This window comes from Macrobrachium nipponense, chromosome 12 (genome assembly GCF_015104395.2).
Source record: "Macrobrachium nipponense isolate FS-2020 chromosome 12, ASM1510439v2, whole genome shotgun sequence".
NCBI classification, from domain to species: Eukaryota; Metazoa; Arthropoda; class Malacostraca; order Decapoda; family Palaemonidae; genus Macrobrachium; species Macrobrachium nipponense.
Window position 1 is genome coordinate 67163040 of NC_087205.1, and position 15683 is coordinate 67178722.

The window sequence follows — 15683 nt, forward strand, 5'->3', positions numbered from 1 at the left end:
CATAGGCTACTACCTAGCTATTTGGTTCTTGTGTGTAATTAGGCAATCATTACTGAAGGAAATGTCCCGTAGGGGTAGTTCCGTCAGTGCACTGTATGTAGTGCACTGTAGGCCCTTACTAAAGGTTCTTTGCAGCATTCCTTCGGCCGCTAGTTGCAACCCCTTTCATTCCTTTTACTAGGTACTGTACTTCATACTTTTATATCCTCTTTCTTCCATCTTACTTTCCTCCCTCTTCTAACAAAGGAGTCATATAGTGCAACTGCGAGGTTTTCCTCCTTGTTATACCTTTCAAACATTTTACTGTCAAATTCTATTTCATCGCTGACTGACTTCATAGGTCCCTGTGCTTGGCCTTTGTCCTAACTTCCATATTCAATTCAATTCAATGAAGGAAATAAAAAATATTTGAAATTATGGCAATGACGTTGCCCGGAGAAGAGTATCCTATCTGGGATACCCTAATCTAAACTAAGGCACCTGGGTCTACCAGTTGGAGGAGAATATTTTTCCCTGCATTAGCCCGTTTAAAGCTTAATACAGGCAGTCCCCGGTTTACGACGTTCCGGGGTTAAGGCGCTTCTCAATTATATTCATCAGACATTATTTCCAGGGTTACGACGCCTACAATGCTCATCTGGCAGATGAAATGACACCAAAAATGCAAAATAATCAATATTTGAAGGTTTTTTTGAGGAAAAATGCAATAAGAATGCAGTTTACATAGTTTTCAATGCACCCAAAGCATTGAAAGTAAGGCTTTCTTAGGATTTTTACGATGTTCTGGCTTACGACGCGTCTCAAGAACGGAACCCCCGTCGTAACCCGGGGATTGCCTGTACATAGGGCAATAATGGTCAGAGATACATACAACTTAAGCTGACCCAAGGTATCAGGCTTAATGTGGCCAGCTTGCCCCCCCCCACCCTCAGTAACTCAACCTTAAGTTTTTTTATTGGTCTTTTATTGGTGGTGTGTATGTTATCAAGAAAGTGAGTGAAGGAGGCCGACTCTTCATCATTTGACCTACCAAGTGGTCTTCACTAGTAGCACTTTGGTTTGATTTGTGGTTTAAGAGTACGTACTATTTATAAATTGATCATAGCATTAGCCTAGCCAGTTCTTCGGCCGTATTGTGACTTATAGCCGAGTTATTGTATTTCATCAAGATATTTTCTGTTTGAATGAGATTGCAGTTTATATAGTACAGTACCTAAAAGTAAATAACATGGTAAAACTTAGTTATTCCTACACAAATACAAACCTTTGGTCTTTACTTTTGGATATTGCTTGCAAACATGAGCTGGAACGACTTTTAACTTTCAAACGAGGTAGTTAGTGACTGATGGTTAGGGGAAGCCTTGCCCACTTGTTGGATTGCATTTACTTTGCTTTTGGTTGCCGTCTTGTCAAGACATCTGCTGTGCTCTCTGGCTGATTGCCATTCGACTTTTTTGTTGTTGTGTATATGAGTGTTGATTTATTTGCTTATATATTAATAATGCAAACCCATGATTGACATCAGCATAAGGAGAGGAAACCTTGTGCCATGAGGTGCTGCCCAAGAAAATAACAAGCCCTGTAATCAGTTCCTCTCCTTAATGGAAATAGATCCTCATACACTGTGCACATTGTGCGAAAAGCATTACCGCACCCAGTCAAGCCTGTGTAGTGAGTGTCATGTCTAGCCTTCCAAACAGTGGGTGCAGTTTGGCTGGAAAAAGAAGAGAGAGAAGAATATTTCCCCAGTGTCATTGAAGTGCAATACTTTGCCAGTTACACCGAGGATTCTCTCTGGATCCTTCTTGTTCCTGGCCAAGCTTCCTCCTCCTGTTGCTACTCTTAAGGGAGTGGTTTCACCTTCGCTGTTTCCTACTGCCTTAGCAGTAGAGTCCAGGTGGGTGGGCAGTTGACTGGTACGACTTCTCTCTGGCGGTCTCCATTCGCTTTAGGGCGAAGGAAGATTGGATACCTCAGTGGACAGGCTGTGGTCTGAGAATAAGGACCTGCTTGTTCACCAGGGCCGTGGCCAAGACCTCTAGGTCTTTGCATGTAACTGCAGCCCAACCTTTGTGTCAGGCTGGCCCTTCCTCTTTGGGTCTTAGGAAGTCCCAGGCTTCCAAGGGCTCCTGCAGGAATACCCAGTCATCTACCCTTGCTAGGAAGGGTGCACAGCAGTGCCTTTTTCAGCCCCCTGCTCAGCCTGGGAAAGGGGGCAAGAGTAAGAAGGGAAGAGGACGTAGGGATTGGTGTTTCTCTTGGCTTGCACTGGGGGAGGGTTGCCTATCGACCAGTAGGCAACGTGGGAGCGATACAGAGTGGGAGCCTGGATAGTGGTTCTCCTGTGTGAAGGATATCTACTACATTTTGAGTTCCTGCCAACCCTCACCAGCAACCTGGTCTGCTCCCAGTCATACATTCCCAGGTCACTGAAAGATCTCGGGCCTGTGGGAAGAGGTGAAGGCGAAGCTGAAGAAAGGCGCTGTAGAAGTCATGACAGACCGGTCACCTAGGTTTTACAGCCACCTTTTTCTCGTAGAGTAGATGATGTGTGGTTGGGAACCAGTTATAGATCTTTCTCCCCTGAACCTATTGTTCGCCAGACTTGGTTCAAGAAGTTACTGGTATGTTAAGTATTCGATGGCATCAGGAAGTCAGACTTCTTCCTTTTGGTTGACCTGAAGGATGAGTGTTTTCAAATAGGTGGTCCCCGGGTTAGGTGGGGGTTCTATTCCATCACCATACCGATAGTTGGAAATCACTGTAATTGAGAACATTGTAAGAAAAATTGATAACTATGAGAGACAGAGACTTACGTGAGCCTGGGGAAAGATACAACTTTTTAAGCTTTGTCCTTGTAATAAACCATTTTTCTCCTCTCGGTGGCTACAGCTCTTCAGACCTGTATTCTCATCTCGTTATAGCTCCGATGAGGTAGGGTGCTTACGGTGCTGTGTACCAAGGGAAATGGGCCGTTTTATGTGGCTGGTGTCGTTGACAGGTTATCTCTCCTGTTGGAGCTACTCTTCAGCAGGTAGCATACTTTCTTATCCTTCTGTGCTGAGAGAAGCTTCTTTCTGTCTCAGTCATCATGGGCTACAGGGCTGCCCTGGACCAAGTCCTTCTTAGGAGATCTCTGTACTTTTGAGAAGTTTTGAACAGTCTTGCCCTCCCAGGGAACTCAGGCCCCTGAGTGGGATGTGACTCATTCTACAGAGCCTGACTGTGAACCTTATAAGCCTTTACGAGAGTCTTTAGACAGGGATCTGACCCTGGCATTGGCATTAGCAATAAGAGTTGGTGATTTACATGAACTTTTGTTCTATGTTAAGCACTTGAGGAGATGGGGATCTGTCACGCTCTAGTCCTTTATGATCCCCTCCTTAGAGGACTTTGTTGGTAAAGATCTGGATGAGATGCCCCTGTGTCAAGTTAGGGTGCTGCGGTACAGTTGAGCCCTGGTACTCGCTTGGGATGTAGACCACAAATCCCCGCCAATAGCTAGAAACCATGAATACTTAGAACCCCTTAAAATTGCTCATAAATGCCTATTTTGATAGTTCAAACACCAAAGAACCCCTCTAAAATTGCTTATACCTGAGTATTTTAATAGTTTTATCACAAAAAATGCATTGTCATGAAAATATGAAAATACAGTAATTAGAGGCAGTCCCGGGTTATTGGGGATCTGGTTTTATGGTGCTTGTCTAGCACCAAAATCACCAATTTTCATCGCTGGAAAGGGCTGATTTCCAGTTATCAGGGCCTGTAATAGGTGCCATTAACTGGTTATTGGCACCAATAAGTATCTCGTCGATTTTTGGGTATTGCAGATTTTCTCTATTTATCAAGCTGTTGTTATCAGGCCATCGGAATGGAACTCCTGCTGATAACTGGCGACTGCCTGTAGTAAATATTTCACTATGAAAGATACCGCGAAGAGGTGAATTTTACACAAATAATGCGCGTTATATGTTCCTTAGAAAAATCTTTGAATAGGCAAGTCTGCAAATCCAGAAATGCGAATAGGCAGGGGTCGACTGTACTACCTTACAAGATCGCAGCTCTTCGGGCCTGAGTGTCGAGGACATTTTTTCAGTATGCAGATACAGGCAGTCCCCAGTTATCGGTGGGGGTTTGGTTTCGATGGCTTGATGATAAGCAAAAACTGCTGATAACCAAAAATTGGTGATTTTCGGCTCCGATAGCTGGATTTGGCACCAATAACCACTTATTAGTGCCTCTGTCAGGTACATATTGGCGCCAGTACTCTATGAGTGTTGACGATTGCCAATTTTCAGAGCTTTTCAGTGATAGATGCTCCATAAAACTGGATCGCTGAGAACTGGGGACTGCTTTATTGTCTCGACCAAAAAAGGGGTGTCCAAGAACACTATTTCTTTCTGGCTTCATGAAACAATCAAGGGGGTGTGCTCCATGTTTGATGAGGTGGACGGGAGTATATTCTGAGCAGGCACTAAGAGCAGGAGTGGGGTCTTGACAAACCTCATTCGTCTTTCTACCTTTGGGACGTTGCCCATTGGTCCTTGGACATGTTTTCCTTGGGTCCTGTGGTGGCTGCTGAACAAGTTGTGTAGCTCAGTTCACCCTGCTGCCCTAGAGGGACATGTAGCATCTCACCTAAGGTATATGGTATCGAAAGAGAAAGTGTATGTGAGTGACTGGCCTCCTCCCTTTTCTCATTTTACCTCCCTCTCCCATAGGAGGAAGAGGCACGTGGCAAGCCATCACATGCTGGACTGGCGGGCCATGCAAGTGACAATAAAAAACCTTTTGGTTGTATTAGCCTTTTATAGTCCCTGACACTTTGGGTTTGTTCAAGCTCATTTTGAAATAAAGATACACACTTATTAATTCAAAAGGCCCAAAAGTCTGGCAGTTGAACATTCTATATGTTCATTGGGTCAGAAGCATGCGACTCCTTCCTTAGCTCTCCAAGACCAGGAAGAGAGGTGAGCAGAACTACCAGTAGGTTTACAGATTTACCCAGAATCCACCCACCAAAGGATAAGTTTCCTGTGTGAAGACCGAAGGTTTGTATTTTTATAGGAACATACTATAAATTTTCATACAATCAACTTACCTGTCAGATATATACATAGCTAAGACTCCGTCGTCCCCGACAGAAATTCAAATTTCGCGCCACTCGCTACAGGTAGGTCAGGTGATCTACCGGCCTGCCCTGGGTGGCAGGACTAGGAACCATTCCCGTTTTCTATCATATTTTTTCTGTCGCCGGTGGTATCAACATCGTTGCTACTACCTCCTGACTGGAATTCGCTTTTCAAGACAATTGATCATCTTTTTAGGACTTTTTGGTGACGTACCTGGATCGTTGTTTTGGCATTCGCTACCATGGACTGGATTTGGACTTGATTTTTATTTTTCTTCAAGAATGTCTGATTCAAGTGGTTGTGTGAGAGTGTGTGTGAATGTAGGCTGCAAGGTGAGGATACCGAAGGCTTCGGTTGATCCTCACACTGTATGCCGCAAATGTAGAGGTTTTGACTGTTCTATTACTAACACCTGTCATGAGTGTGAGAGGTTGAAAGTTGAAGAATGGAAGACTCTAACTTCTTACTTGAAGAAGTTAGAGAGGGATAGAGTCAGAAGGGCTGCATCTAAGGGTGCGGGTAGTACAAGACCTATTGAACCTTTTAATGATTCTAACTCTTCATTAAACTATGCATTTGATTCTAATTCTGTATCAGGGCCCTCACAAGCTTTACATTCAGATTCGGCCTCAGAAATCGCTGATCTGAAAGCTACACTTCATAGGATGAAATCCAAAATGGCTGCCATGAAAGGTAAGGATTGTGAAAGTGATTATTTTAGTGAAGTGAGTGCCCCCAGTGTTGTGGAGGGGGGCGTCTGACCGTCTCTGCGACGCTCCCAGGCCTAGACCTCTTTCAAGCTCCCAAGCCCAGAGGAGAAGAAAAGTCGAAAGCCGTACGGAGGTTGTGGAGAATTCCCCCCGGTCAGGCGTCCCTTCAGCAGGCTCTGTAGTTCGACAGACTGCTCAGGACCGCTATAGGAAAAGCGTCCTCAGAGAGTGCTTCTCTTCGTCCCCCTCTCCCTCTCCTAAACGAGGGTGGAAGGATTCGGACCTTTCCAGGCCCCTGAAAAGGCACTGGAAAGAACCTGTGTTGGATTCAAGCCCCGAACGTTTTTCTGAAGAAGCGCCTTCCTCGATCAAGAAGGCTAGGAGGGTTTTGACGTCTCCTGGCTTTGACAAAACTCCTTCGAGGTCTCCCTCTCCCGTTGAAGAAGACGCCGGAGAGGCTTCCAAGAGGATTATCCGAGCTGTACAAGAACAGTTATCCGCCTTGGTAGGAGTCCTTTCGAAGGATCCTCCTCGTAGGAAAGACGTGAGGATTCCTGTCAAGAAGTCTCGTCTTCCTTCTCCCGCCAGGAGTGAGGCTCCTGTGGGACGTGAGGCGTATTATAGGCGTGAGATGTCTTCCGATAGAGAGTCATACGCCGAGTATGAAGCGCCAGACAAGCGCGAGGCGCCAGCCAAGCGCGAGGCGCCAGCCAAGCGCGAGTTTTCTTACAGACGAGAAGCGTCATATAGTATTGAAGCGCCAGATAAGCGCGAGCAGCTTAACAGGCGCGAGGATTTAGCCAGATCTGACACGTCTGCCAAGCCAGCAGCGTCAGCCAAGCGCGAGGCGCCAGCCAAGCGCGAGGTTTCAAACAGGCGCGAGGATTCAGCCAGGCGCAAGGCGCCAGACAAACATCATCCAAACAAGGATATATCGCCAGAGAGGCGCGAGGCGTCAGCCAGGCGCGAGGTTTCAACCAGGCGCGAGGCGCCAGCCAAGAGTAATCCGAACAGGGATGTAGCGCCAGAAAGGCGCGAGGCGCCAGCCAGGCGCGAAGCGTCAGCCAGGCGCTAGGCGCCAGCCAAGCGCGAGGAGCCAACCAGGCGCGAGACGTCTGCTTTGATTCATAAGGGCTCCGTACACGCTCTTAGCCCCTCTCCTATTAGGAGTTTGTCTCCCGCAGAGAGAGAAATTGGGCAGGAAGACCCAAACCTGAAATTGAATTCTCCTTCTGATCCTTTCTTGCAAGAGGACTCAGAAGACGAGACTCACGGCAGAGAAGGGCTGTCTAACTACAAAGTTTTGACAGCTCTCCTTCTTCAGGAATACGGAGATGCCTTGACCCCTGCCGCTCCTCCTTCTCCACGCTCCCTTTTTTCGTGCTCCAAGACACCAAAGTCGTCGGCTTTTTTAAAGATGAGGCCGACGATTTCTATGAAGAGAGCTCTTCAGTCTCTGGATAGCTGGATGCTAACCAAAAAGGAGTTGGTTAGAACGGTGTTCTGCATGCCTCCCGCTAGACTTACGGGCAAGAGAGGTATTTGGTACCAGACTGGGGAGAATATGGGTCTCTCTCTTCCAGCTTCGGCTGAAGCTGAACTTTTCCAGTCTGGTTTAGACGCTTCCAGGACGACATAGCCTCATAATGCACGAATAACTTGGGTTCTTTCGGAGTTGGATCATCTCCTCCTCAGGGACTCTTTCATATTTTGGAAGTCTTCAACTTCCTGGATTGGTCCCTTGGGGTGATGGCCAAGAAGCCCCATGCCTCGGAAGGACTCGATCCGGACGTACTCCTTTCGATCTTGTCGTGCATTGACAAGGCGGTACAGGACGGCTCAGGGGAAGTCTCTTCTTTATTTGGAGCCGGTCTCTTGAAGAAGAGGTCTGTTTTTTTATAGCGATTTTCTAACAAAAGCAGTTTCTAATTCTGCAAAGGGCAGCATTGTTATTTTCGCCTCCCAGGTCTGACCTTTTTGTCCCTTTTGCAGTTGGTGAGGGACATTTCCCGTTCGCTGAGGAAAAAGCAACACAGGATCTTCTCCTTCAATCGTCCAGGAAAAAGAGACCAGTGACAGGTGGGGAGAGAAAAAAAGCAAAACGGTGTTAATACGCTCCTTGCAGCCCTTTCGAGGAGGTCCTCCCTCTAGAGCTCCCTCTAAAAGGAAAGCGACTGAGAGGAGAGGTAGAATTTCTTTCCGTCCCTTTAAAAGGGGAAAGTGAAGCTGCGTTCCTCCAAACACCATTAGGTGCCAGGCTCCGGGGATTTGCGGAAGCCTGGACTCTCATCGATGCAGACACTTGGTCAATGTCTGTTCTACAGAAAGGATACCTCATTCCTTTCCTGGACAATCCTCCCCTGACTTCAACTCCGCGGGAATTGTCCGCCAATTACAAGGACCTTGTGTTGAAAGATACTCTTCAACGAATGGTGGATCAAATGTGGGACAAGAGAGCAATAGAGCTAGTGCTGGATCAAAGCTCCCCAGGGTTTTACAATCGCCTTTTCTTGGTTGCGAAAGCCTCGGGGGGCTGGAGACCAGTTCTAGATGTCAGCGCTCTGAACAAGTTTGTTCAGAAACAGAAGTTCTCCATGGAGACTTCTGCATCAGTCCTTGCGGCTCTTCGCCAAGGGGATTCGATGGTTTCTTTGGATCTCCAAGATGCCTATTTTCACGTCCCGATTCATCCTTCGTCGAAGAAGTACCTCCGTTTCATGACGGGGGGAAGGATCTTCCAATTCAGAGCCTTGTGTTTCGGCCTTTCCACTGCTCCTCAGGTCTTCACAAGCCTGATGAAAAATGTGGACGACCGGCTCATCAGAGCAAAGTCAGAGAGACAGTGTTTGGAGGACCTTGCTTTGACACTAAATCTGATCAAGACCTTAGGATTGCTCGTGAACCTCGAGAAGTCCCAACTGATCCCCAGCCAGAACTTGGTCTATCTGGGGATTCGGATGGATTCTCGGGGTTTTCGAGTATTTCCCTCTCAAGAGAGACTAACGAGAGGCTTAGAGAAAGTCTCTCTCTTCTTAGGGAAAGAACGTACTTCGGCGAGGGAATGGTTGAGCCTATTAGGGACCCTTTCCTCGCTCGAACAGTTCCTTCCTCTAGGAAGACTTCATCTCCGTCCTCTTCAGTTCTTCCTCAGAAGATCGTGGAACATGAAGACAGGACTTCTTTCGGACAGTTTTCCCATTCCAGTATTGATGAAACGCCACTTAGAATGGTGGTTGCCCCCACTGAAGGAAAACAAGGGTACTTCCCTAGAGACTCAGAACCCGAACCTTGTATTGTTTTCCGACGCGTCGGAAAAAGGTTGGGGAGCAACTTTGGGGAAGAGAGAGGTGTCAGGCACCTGGAATACTCTTCAAGTGTCCTGGCACATAAACTGCAAAGAGCTGTTTGCCGTACACCTGGCCCTAAAGAGCTTCGAGTCTTTAGTGACGAACAAGATAGTCCAAGTGAATGCGGACAACACAACCGCCCTTGCCTACATTCGAAAGCAAGGAGGGACACATTCGTATGCCCTTTACGAACTCGCAAGAGACCTTCTTTTGTGGACATCCCAGAGGAACATCTCCCTTTTGACGAGGTTCGTTCAAGGAGTAAGGAACGTGAGAGCAGACAGGCTGAGCAGGAGGAACCAGGTCCTTCACACCGAATGGACCCTCCACTCAGAAGTTTGTCGGAGTCTCTGGTCTCTTTGGGGAACTCCTCATGTCGACCTCTTTGCCACGTTCCTCTCAAAAAGACTGGAAGTCTTTTGCTCAGTAGTAGAAGACCCCAGAGCTCTAACAGTAGACGCCTTCCTTCTAGATTGGTCTCATGTAGACGGTTTACGCATTTCCTTTCCCCCATTCAAGATTCTGGGGCAAGTGCTCAGGAAGTTTGTGACATCAAAGGGGACGAAAATGACCCTAATAGCCCCCTTTTGGCCAGCTCAAGAGTGGTTCATGGAGGTGCTGGAGTGGATGGTAGACTTCCCAAGATCCCTCCCACAAAGGATGGATCTTCTCAGACAACCACACTTCGAGAGGTTTCATCAAAACCTCCCCGCTCTCGCTCTGACTGCCTTTCGACTATCGAAAGACTTGTCAGAGCGAGAGGCTTTTCTCGCAAGGCGGCAAGCTCGATCGCTAGAGCCCAGAGATATCCACTATCCGAGTTTACCAGTCTAAGTGGGAAGTATTTAGAAGGTGGTGCAAGTCAAAGAAGTTGTCCTCCTCCAGTACCTCTGTAACAGAAATCGCTGATTTTCTGTTATATTTGAGAGAGGAATCTCGTCTCTCTGTAGCCACTATAAAGGGTTATAGGAGTATGCTTTCGGCCGTCTTTAGGAATAGAGGCCTAGATCTAGCAAATAATAGAGATCTACACGATCTGATTAGATCTTTTGAGACCATTAAGTCTAAGATTACATCTCCCCCTAACTGGAATCTCGACGTGGTCCTGAAGTTCTTGTCCTCGGGAAGATTTGAACCTCTGCATTTGGCTTCGTTTCGTGACCTAACGAGAAAATGTTTGTTTCTTTTGTCACTGGCGACGGCTAAGAGAGTTAGTGAACTGCACGCCCTTAGTGATTAAAGTGGGAATTCAAAACTAGATTCAGCCATCTGTTCATTCAAAGATTTATTTTTGGCGAAGAATGAAAATCCTTCGAATCCCTGGCCGAGAAGCTTCGAAATTAAAGGCTTATCGGGTCTCGTCGGCAGGGAAACTGAGAGGTCTCTTTGCCCAGTAAGGGCTCTAAAGTTTTACATGCAGAGAAAGAAACAGTTGGGAGGTTCTAGACAAGGTCTTCTGGTGCTCGGTGAAGGATTCCATCAAGACTATGTCCAAGAATGCTTTAGCCTTTTTTGTCAGGAACGTCATTACCGACGCTCATAAGGCTTGCACGGATGACTCTTTGAAACTCCTGAGAGTGAGAGCTCATGAGGTGAGAGCAGTAGCTACGTCTCTCTCTTTTCAGAGAAATATGTCACTAAAGAATATCTTGGAAGCGACATATTGGAGGTGTAATTCAGTGTTTGCTTCTCACTATGTATTTAAAGGACGTTCGTGTGACCTACAAAAAATGTTTTTCTTTAGGTCCTTTCGTGTCTGCGGGCACAATCCTGGGTACAGGAGCTAACACCAATCCTTTAAATGATGCATAAGTCTAATAGATATGTTCTAGACTTTCTGCTGAGCAGGTGCAGGTACCGCACGGGCGGCCAGTCACTTTCGTTCAGTAAGGAACTCTTGTGATATCTTTTATTAGATGAGTATCATAAAAATTTTTTTTTTGAAAATTAATGTGTGCGTGTGCAATTTGGTTTAGAGTTATGGTTGTTGTGAAGAGTTTGGGGATAACTCGGAGCAATTTTTAATACTAACATGGTGGTTAGGATCAGGTGGTCGGGATTGGTTGTGTGCTCCTTCATAAGGTGTGTTGTCATATAAGTGGATCAGCACCCATTGACAAAGTCCTTTCAGGCTCTGCCGAGTAAGTGGATAAGACCCCTTTGGCAGACCCACAAGAACTCTTGGCCATAGATCACATATCTCGCTAAAGTTTCTTGAGGTGATGCAGACTCCTGGGCTACAGCCACAAAGTCTACCACCTATCAGGTAGGAACCAAGGTTTTTTATACCTACAACATATGTTGTTTACCTGTCTATTCCAGAAGTAGCTGTCTCTTACCCTCCACCGAAGGGTGCCAATCAGCTATGTATATATCTGACAGGTAAGTTGATTGTATGAAAATGATATTGTTATGATACAATAAAGTTTCATACATACTTACCTGGCAGATATATACGATTAGGGCCCACCCAGCCTCCCCGCAAGGAGACAGGTGGAAGAGGAAAAATATGATAGAAAACGGAATTGGTTCCTAGTCCTGCCACCCAGGGCAGGCCGGTAGATCACCTGACCTACCTGTAGCGAGTGGCGCGAAATTTGAATTTCTGTCGGGGACGACGGAGTCTTAGCTACGTATATATCTGCCAGGTAAGTATGTATGAAACTTTATTGTATCATAACAATATCATTTTTAAAGTCATCTGTATTTTTCCCAACATAAAAACCTGAAGGTCTTTACATGTATGGCCCACCTCAGCCCCCCCTCATTCTGATACCTGGTCCAAAAGGCCAAAGTGGAGTGCAGACCGATGGGTGGGTGGGCCTTCCCATAGGTAACTAGCTACCATGTTCAAAAGTTAACGGCTGTTGCAGCTCACGTTCGCAAGCGATATCCTATGTGAAGACCTTTAGGTTTGTATGGTAGGTCATATGTCCCAAATTTCATATATTGATTTTTTTTTTAGGACAGAACTGCACCTTGCATAAGGTTTACTGTGCTGAAAGGTTGGATGAATTCAAAATGAATGGTATTCTGTACTTTTCTCTTATTATCTTTCCAGCAGCCAATGGCTGCCTGTTGTGAGTTAATTTTCCTTTTAAGAGAGTAGGGAGTTTGGGTGGTGAGGATTATTATCTGGAATTTTATGATAATAAGGTACCCATCCATGTGGAATACTGTTGTTTTCCTAAACATTAATCATATGAGATTTTAACAAGCCAAACTCAGGTTCATGTCAGCCCTGCTATCACAAGGAACAAAGTGTGAATTTAAGAGAATTTGCATTTTTCTTAAACCTACCTTTAACCAACCCTGCATTTGGCCCTGTTGTTGAAGGAAAGCTGACAGTTAGTTGAATTGGTGGGTGGGTCCTTCACCCCTTACTACCCTGCCATTATTTAACTGCTTTATTACTAAACTTTTTGGCCAGAATAGCTTGTACTAAAGATGATCGATATAAAAGACTTCTGGTTTGCACATATGTGAAAAAGGCCTAAATGTGATAGCGTGGGTGCACGGTCTTTGACCAGTTTTCACCTGATATAAGCATGCATTGCCAGATCTTACAGATTCTTTGCTTTTGCTTTTTCAATCTCCGATTGTTTAACCGGATCCAGCTAGGCACTTGAAAATTATCTTATTGTTAAGACCTCAGGTTTGTAGCTATGAAAAATACAAATTGTCTTAGAAAATTTGTCATATTATCCTAAATCTGTGATATCTTGGTTACCCGTAAGTTTCACAGCCTGTGACCTTTCTAACAAATTACCAGTCTTTTTCATGACACCCAATTAGACATCATAGTCATCAGAACTCCTGGATTCTATCATGTCAATTTCTGATGAGCAATGAAGATTCCTTTCTCATAAATAGCTACCCAGGCTGTAAAATTGTGGGTTTTGGCTTCAACAAATACAATTGTTTAAAAATAGGACTAGTTTTTTTCAGTATAAACTCATCTCTACAATTAGATATGTCCAACTTTTGAATCCACGTTTCTTTTGGTAAGGTCAGATGACTAGTGGAATGTAACTTTTCTAACAGTAGGGTCATTAAGAGCCTAGATGTACAAACACCCAGAAAAGAACGTTCATCTAAAGTATCTGGAAGTGAGTTGATACACATCTAGGCATATGAAATAAAAAGTAAATGCCTAAATAAAAGAAAGCTGATGCACATATGAAGTTATTTAATGTAATCATTTTCAACTTACAAAATTATTGTCAGTACGTAATGGGATTCTGATCCCGTGTAAAGGACTATTTTTGGTCTTTCTTTGCATTGCAAGGGGCTTCTCATTGTGTCATTTTTAAATGGTTTACTCCGTACTTGAGATACCAAAGTAATGGTTTTAGGAAGACAGTGACTTGCAATGTATGTAGCATGTTTCCAAAATTTATTTTTGAAAAAAGTGTACCACAGGTAAAATATTTCCATGATCATAGTTTGTTTTGTCTTATAAGTGTCTGGTGTTTTTTTATTTAGGTTTTCAGGAGGATGTCTGGAAAGTTTTGGAGAGAGGCTGCTAGTCTCATCATAGTTGGTCGTAACGGAGTATCCAATAAGGTTGGCATTTTTTTATATTTGATTTTAGATAATTGTTTCTACTGTCCAGTTTTCTAGATGACAGATTCTAGTTATAATAAAAGCCTTGCTGTGATTACTTGTGAAAGTATACAGCCTTTCCAGAAAGGCTTAGTACTGTAATGTTTTGCTTAACAAAATGTTGCTGACCCTGACTGTGCTTAGTATGTTTTATTTGTTTTTCTTGTTTACTAGTTTTGGACTGTAGTCTGTTTGGCATATCCATGTAGTATTCGTGTTTTTTCTTTTCCATTGAATTGGTTGTTGTAAGAGACAGTCCATATTTGTGGCACATTACTGTATTCATTTCAATGTGTTTTATTGCATTCAGGATATTTTTGTACATAAATCAATGTGAATTCTTGGGGACAAGTTAGGCATTTGTTGAATAACTAATTTCACATAAGTGACTTACCAAACAATTACATTAGCTGTACGCTTTCTTACCTGGCAGTCGAAAATTCAAATTCCTGGCGGCGGTAGCAGCGCTGCCATCTTTTGTGTAGGTGATACAGATCCCGCCCACTATCGGGAATACCTGGTACTGCTGAGCTTATAGACTTCAATTCGTTTTCTGCCGGCCACGGGGTAACACCGGTGGTTGTTGTTGCAGTCGACTTTCGTTGCCATTGTAGATTTTTTCTTTTTGGTGATGTACAATTTCTTGGTTGTCTGATGCTAGGTCTTCTTCAGTTAGGTTTTGCAGCAGTGGCTGCAAATCTAGATCAGCTAAGCTATGTTACGATCCGCACTCCAAAATGTGTTAATGTAGGGGTCAGTGCTGTAGCAAGGAATTAACTTGTGATGAGTGCCATAGTTTAGATGAACAAGGTTGGAAGACTTTTCAAGTCCATTTGGATAAAATGGACAAAGATAGGAGAAGGAAACGGACAAAGATAGAAGGAAACAGCTCTTAGAGCGTGTAGTAAAACTAGAGTAGAGACAACTTCCGTGCCTTTAGAGGCGAGCAAACTGTCACTATCTTCTCCACTTTGATCTAATATTTCATTTTTTGATAGTCCTCCAACTTCAGTACCAATTACTCCAGACCAGGTATCCCATGTTTCCGATCCCAACACCATTTCCATGTTAGAGGTGCGTTCGTAAAGAGTCAAGCGATAAGGCCAGTGTTAGGCCAAGTGTCAGTGTCAGTGTCGTGTCCAAGGAGGCGGCTGTCCGTTCCCCCTGTTCTCCTAGACGAAGGTCACTGTCATACTCCCCAGCTCCCGGGAGAAGACATACTGGAGGTCGAAGGGAGACTGGGGGAGTTTGCCCACGGTTAGTCGCCGACTCTGTCGACGTAGTCGACTCGCGAGTGCCCAGAAAACGCCGCTGGAAAGGCGTAGATATCAGTGATGTGCAGTTGTGGTTTGACTCGGAAGTGCAGTCGCCTGTGTCGAGGCGAAAAGTGTGGAGTGATTGTGTTGCGTCCTTTGAAGAGATATGCCCAGCGTATGAGAGGGATGTCGCTGCCTGTTAAGAGCGCTCGCGCACTTGCGAGTCTGACTCGCCTCGTTGTGTATCATTAGGAGTTTCGACTCGTTCGCCTCATTCGTCTGGAGTTGTTTCGACTCTTTCGCCTCGAGCTGCTTCGACTCATACGCTCATGTGCGTTACAGCGCTCGCGCACTTGCGAGTCTAACTCGCCTCGTTGTGTATCGGTAGGAGTTTCGACTCGTTCGCCTCATTCGTCTGGAGCTGTTTCGACTCGGTTGATTCTTTCGCCTTGAGCTGCTTCGACTCATACGCTCACGTGCGTTACAGCGCTCACGCGCTTGCGAGGCTGACTCGCCTCGTTGTGTGTCGGTAGGAGTTTTGACTCGTTCGCCTCATTCGGCTCGAGCTGTTTCGACTCGTTCGCCTCATTCGCCTCGAACTGCTTCGACTCGTTCGCCTCATACGTCTCG

General features: G+C 45.2%; 1 protein-coding gene across 8 annotated transcripts in view; it reads left to right on the top strand.

Moving 5' to 3' along the window:
* Positions 1 to 15683, top strand: part of LOC135224572 (acyl-coenzyme A diphosphatase NUDT19-like) — a gene marked incomplete at its 3' end in the record, with an annotated part of 72802 nt that overhangs the window by 6548 nt on the left and 50571 nt on the right. For 7 of the 8 annotated variants that reach the window (XM_064263696.1, XM_064263689.1, XM_064263693.1 and 4 more), the window contains 1 exon segment: positions 13678 to 13758. In XM_064263696.1, coding sequence (XP_064119766.1) covers positions 13690 to 13758 — 69 coding nt within the window. 8 annotated transcript variants of the gene reach the window in all.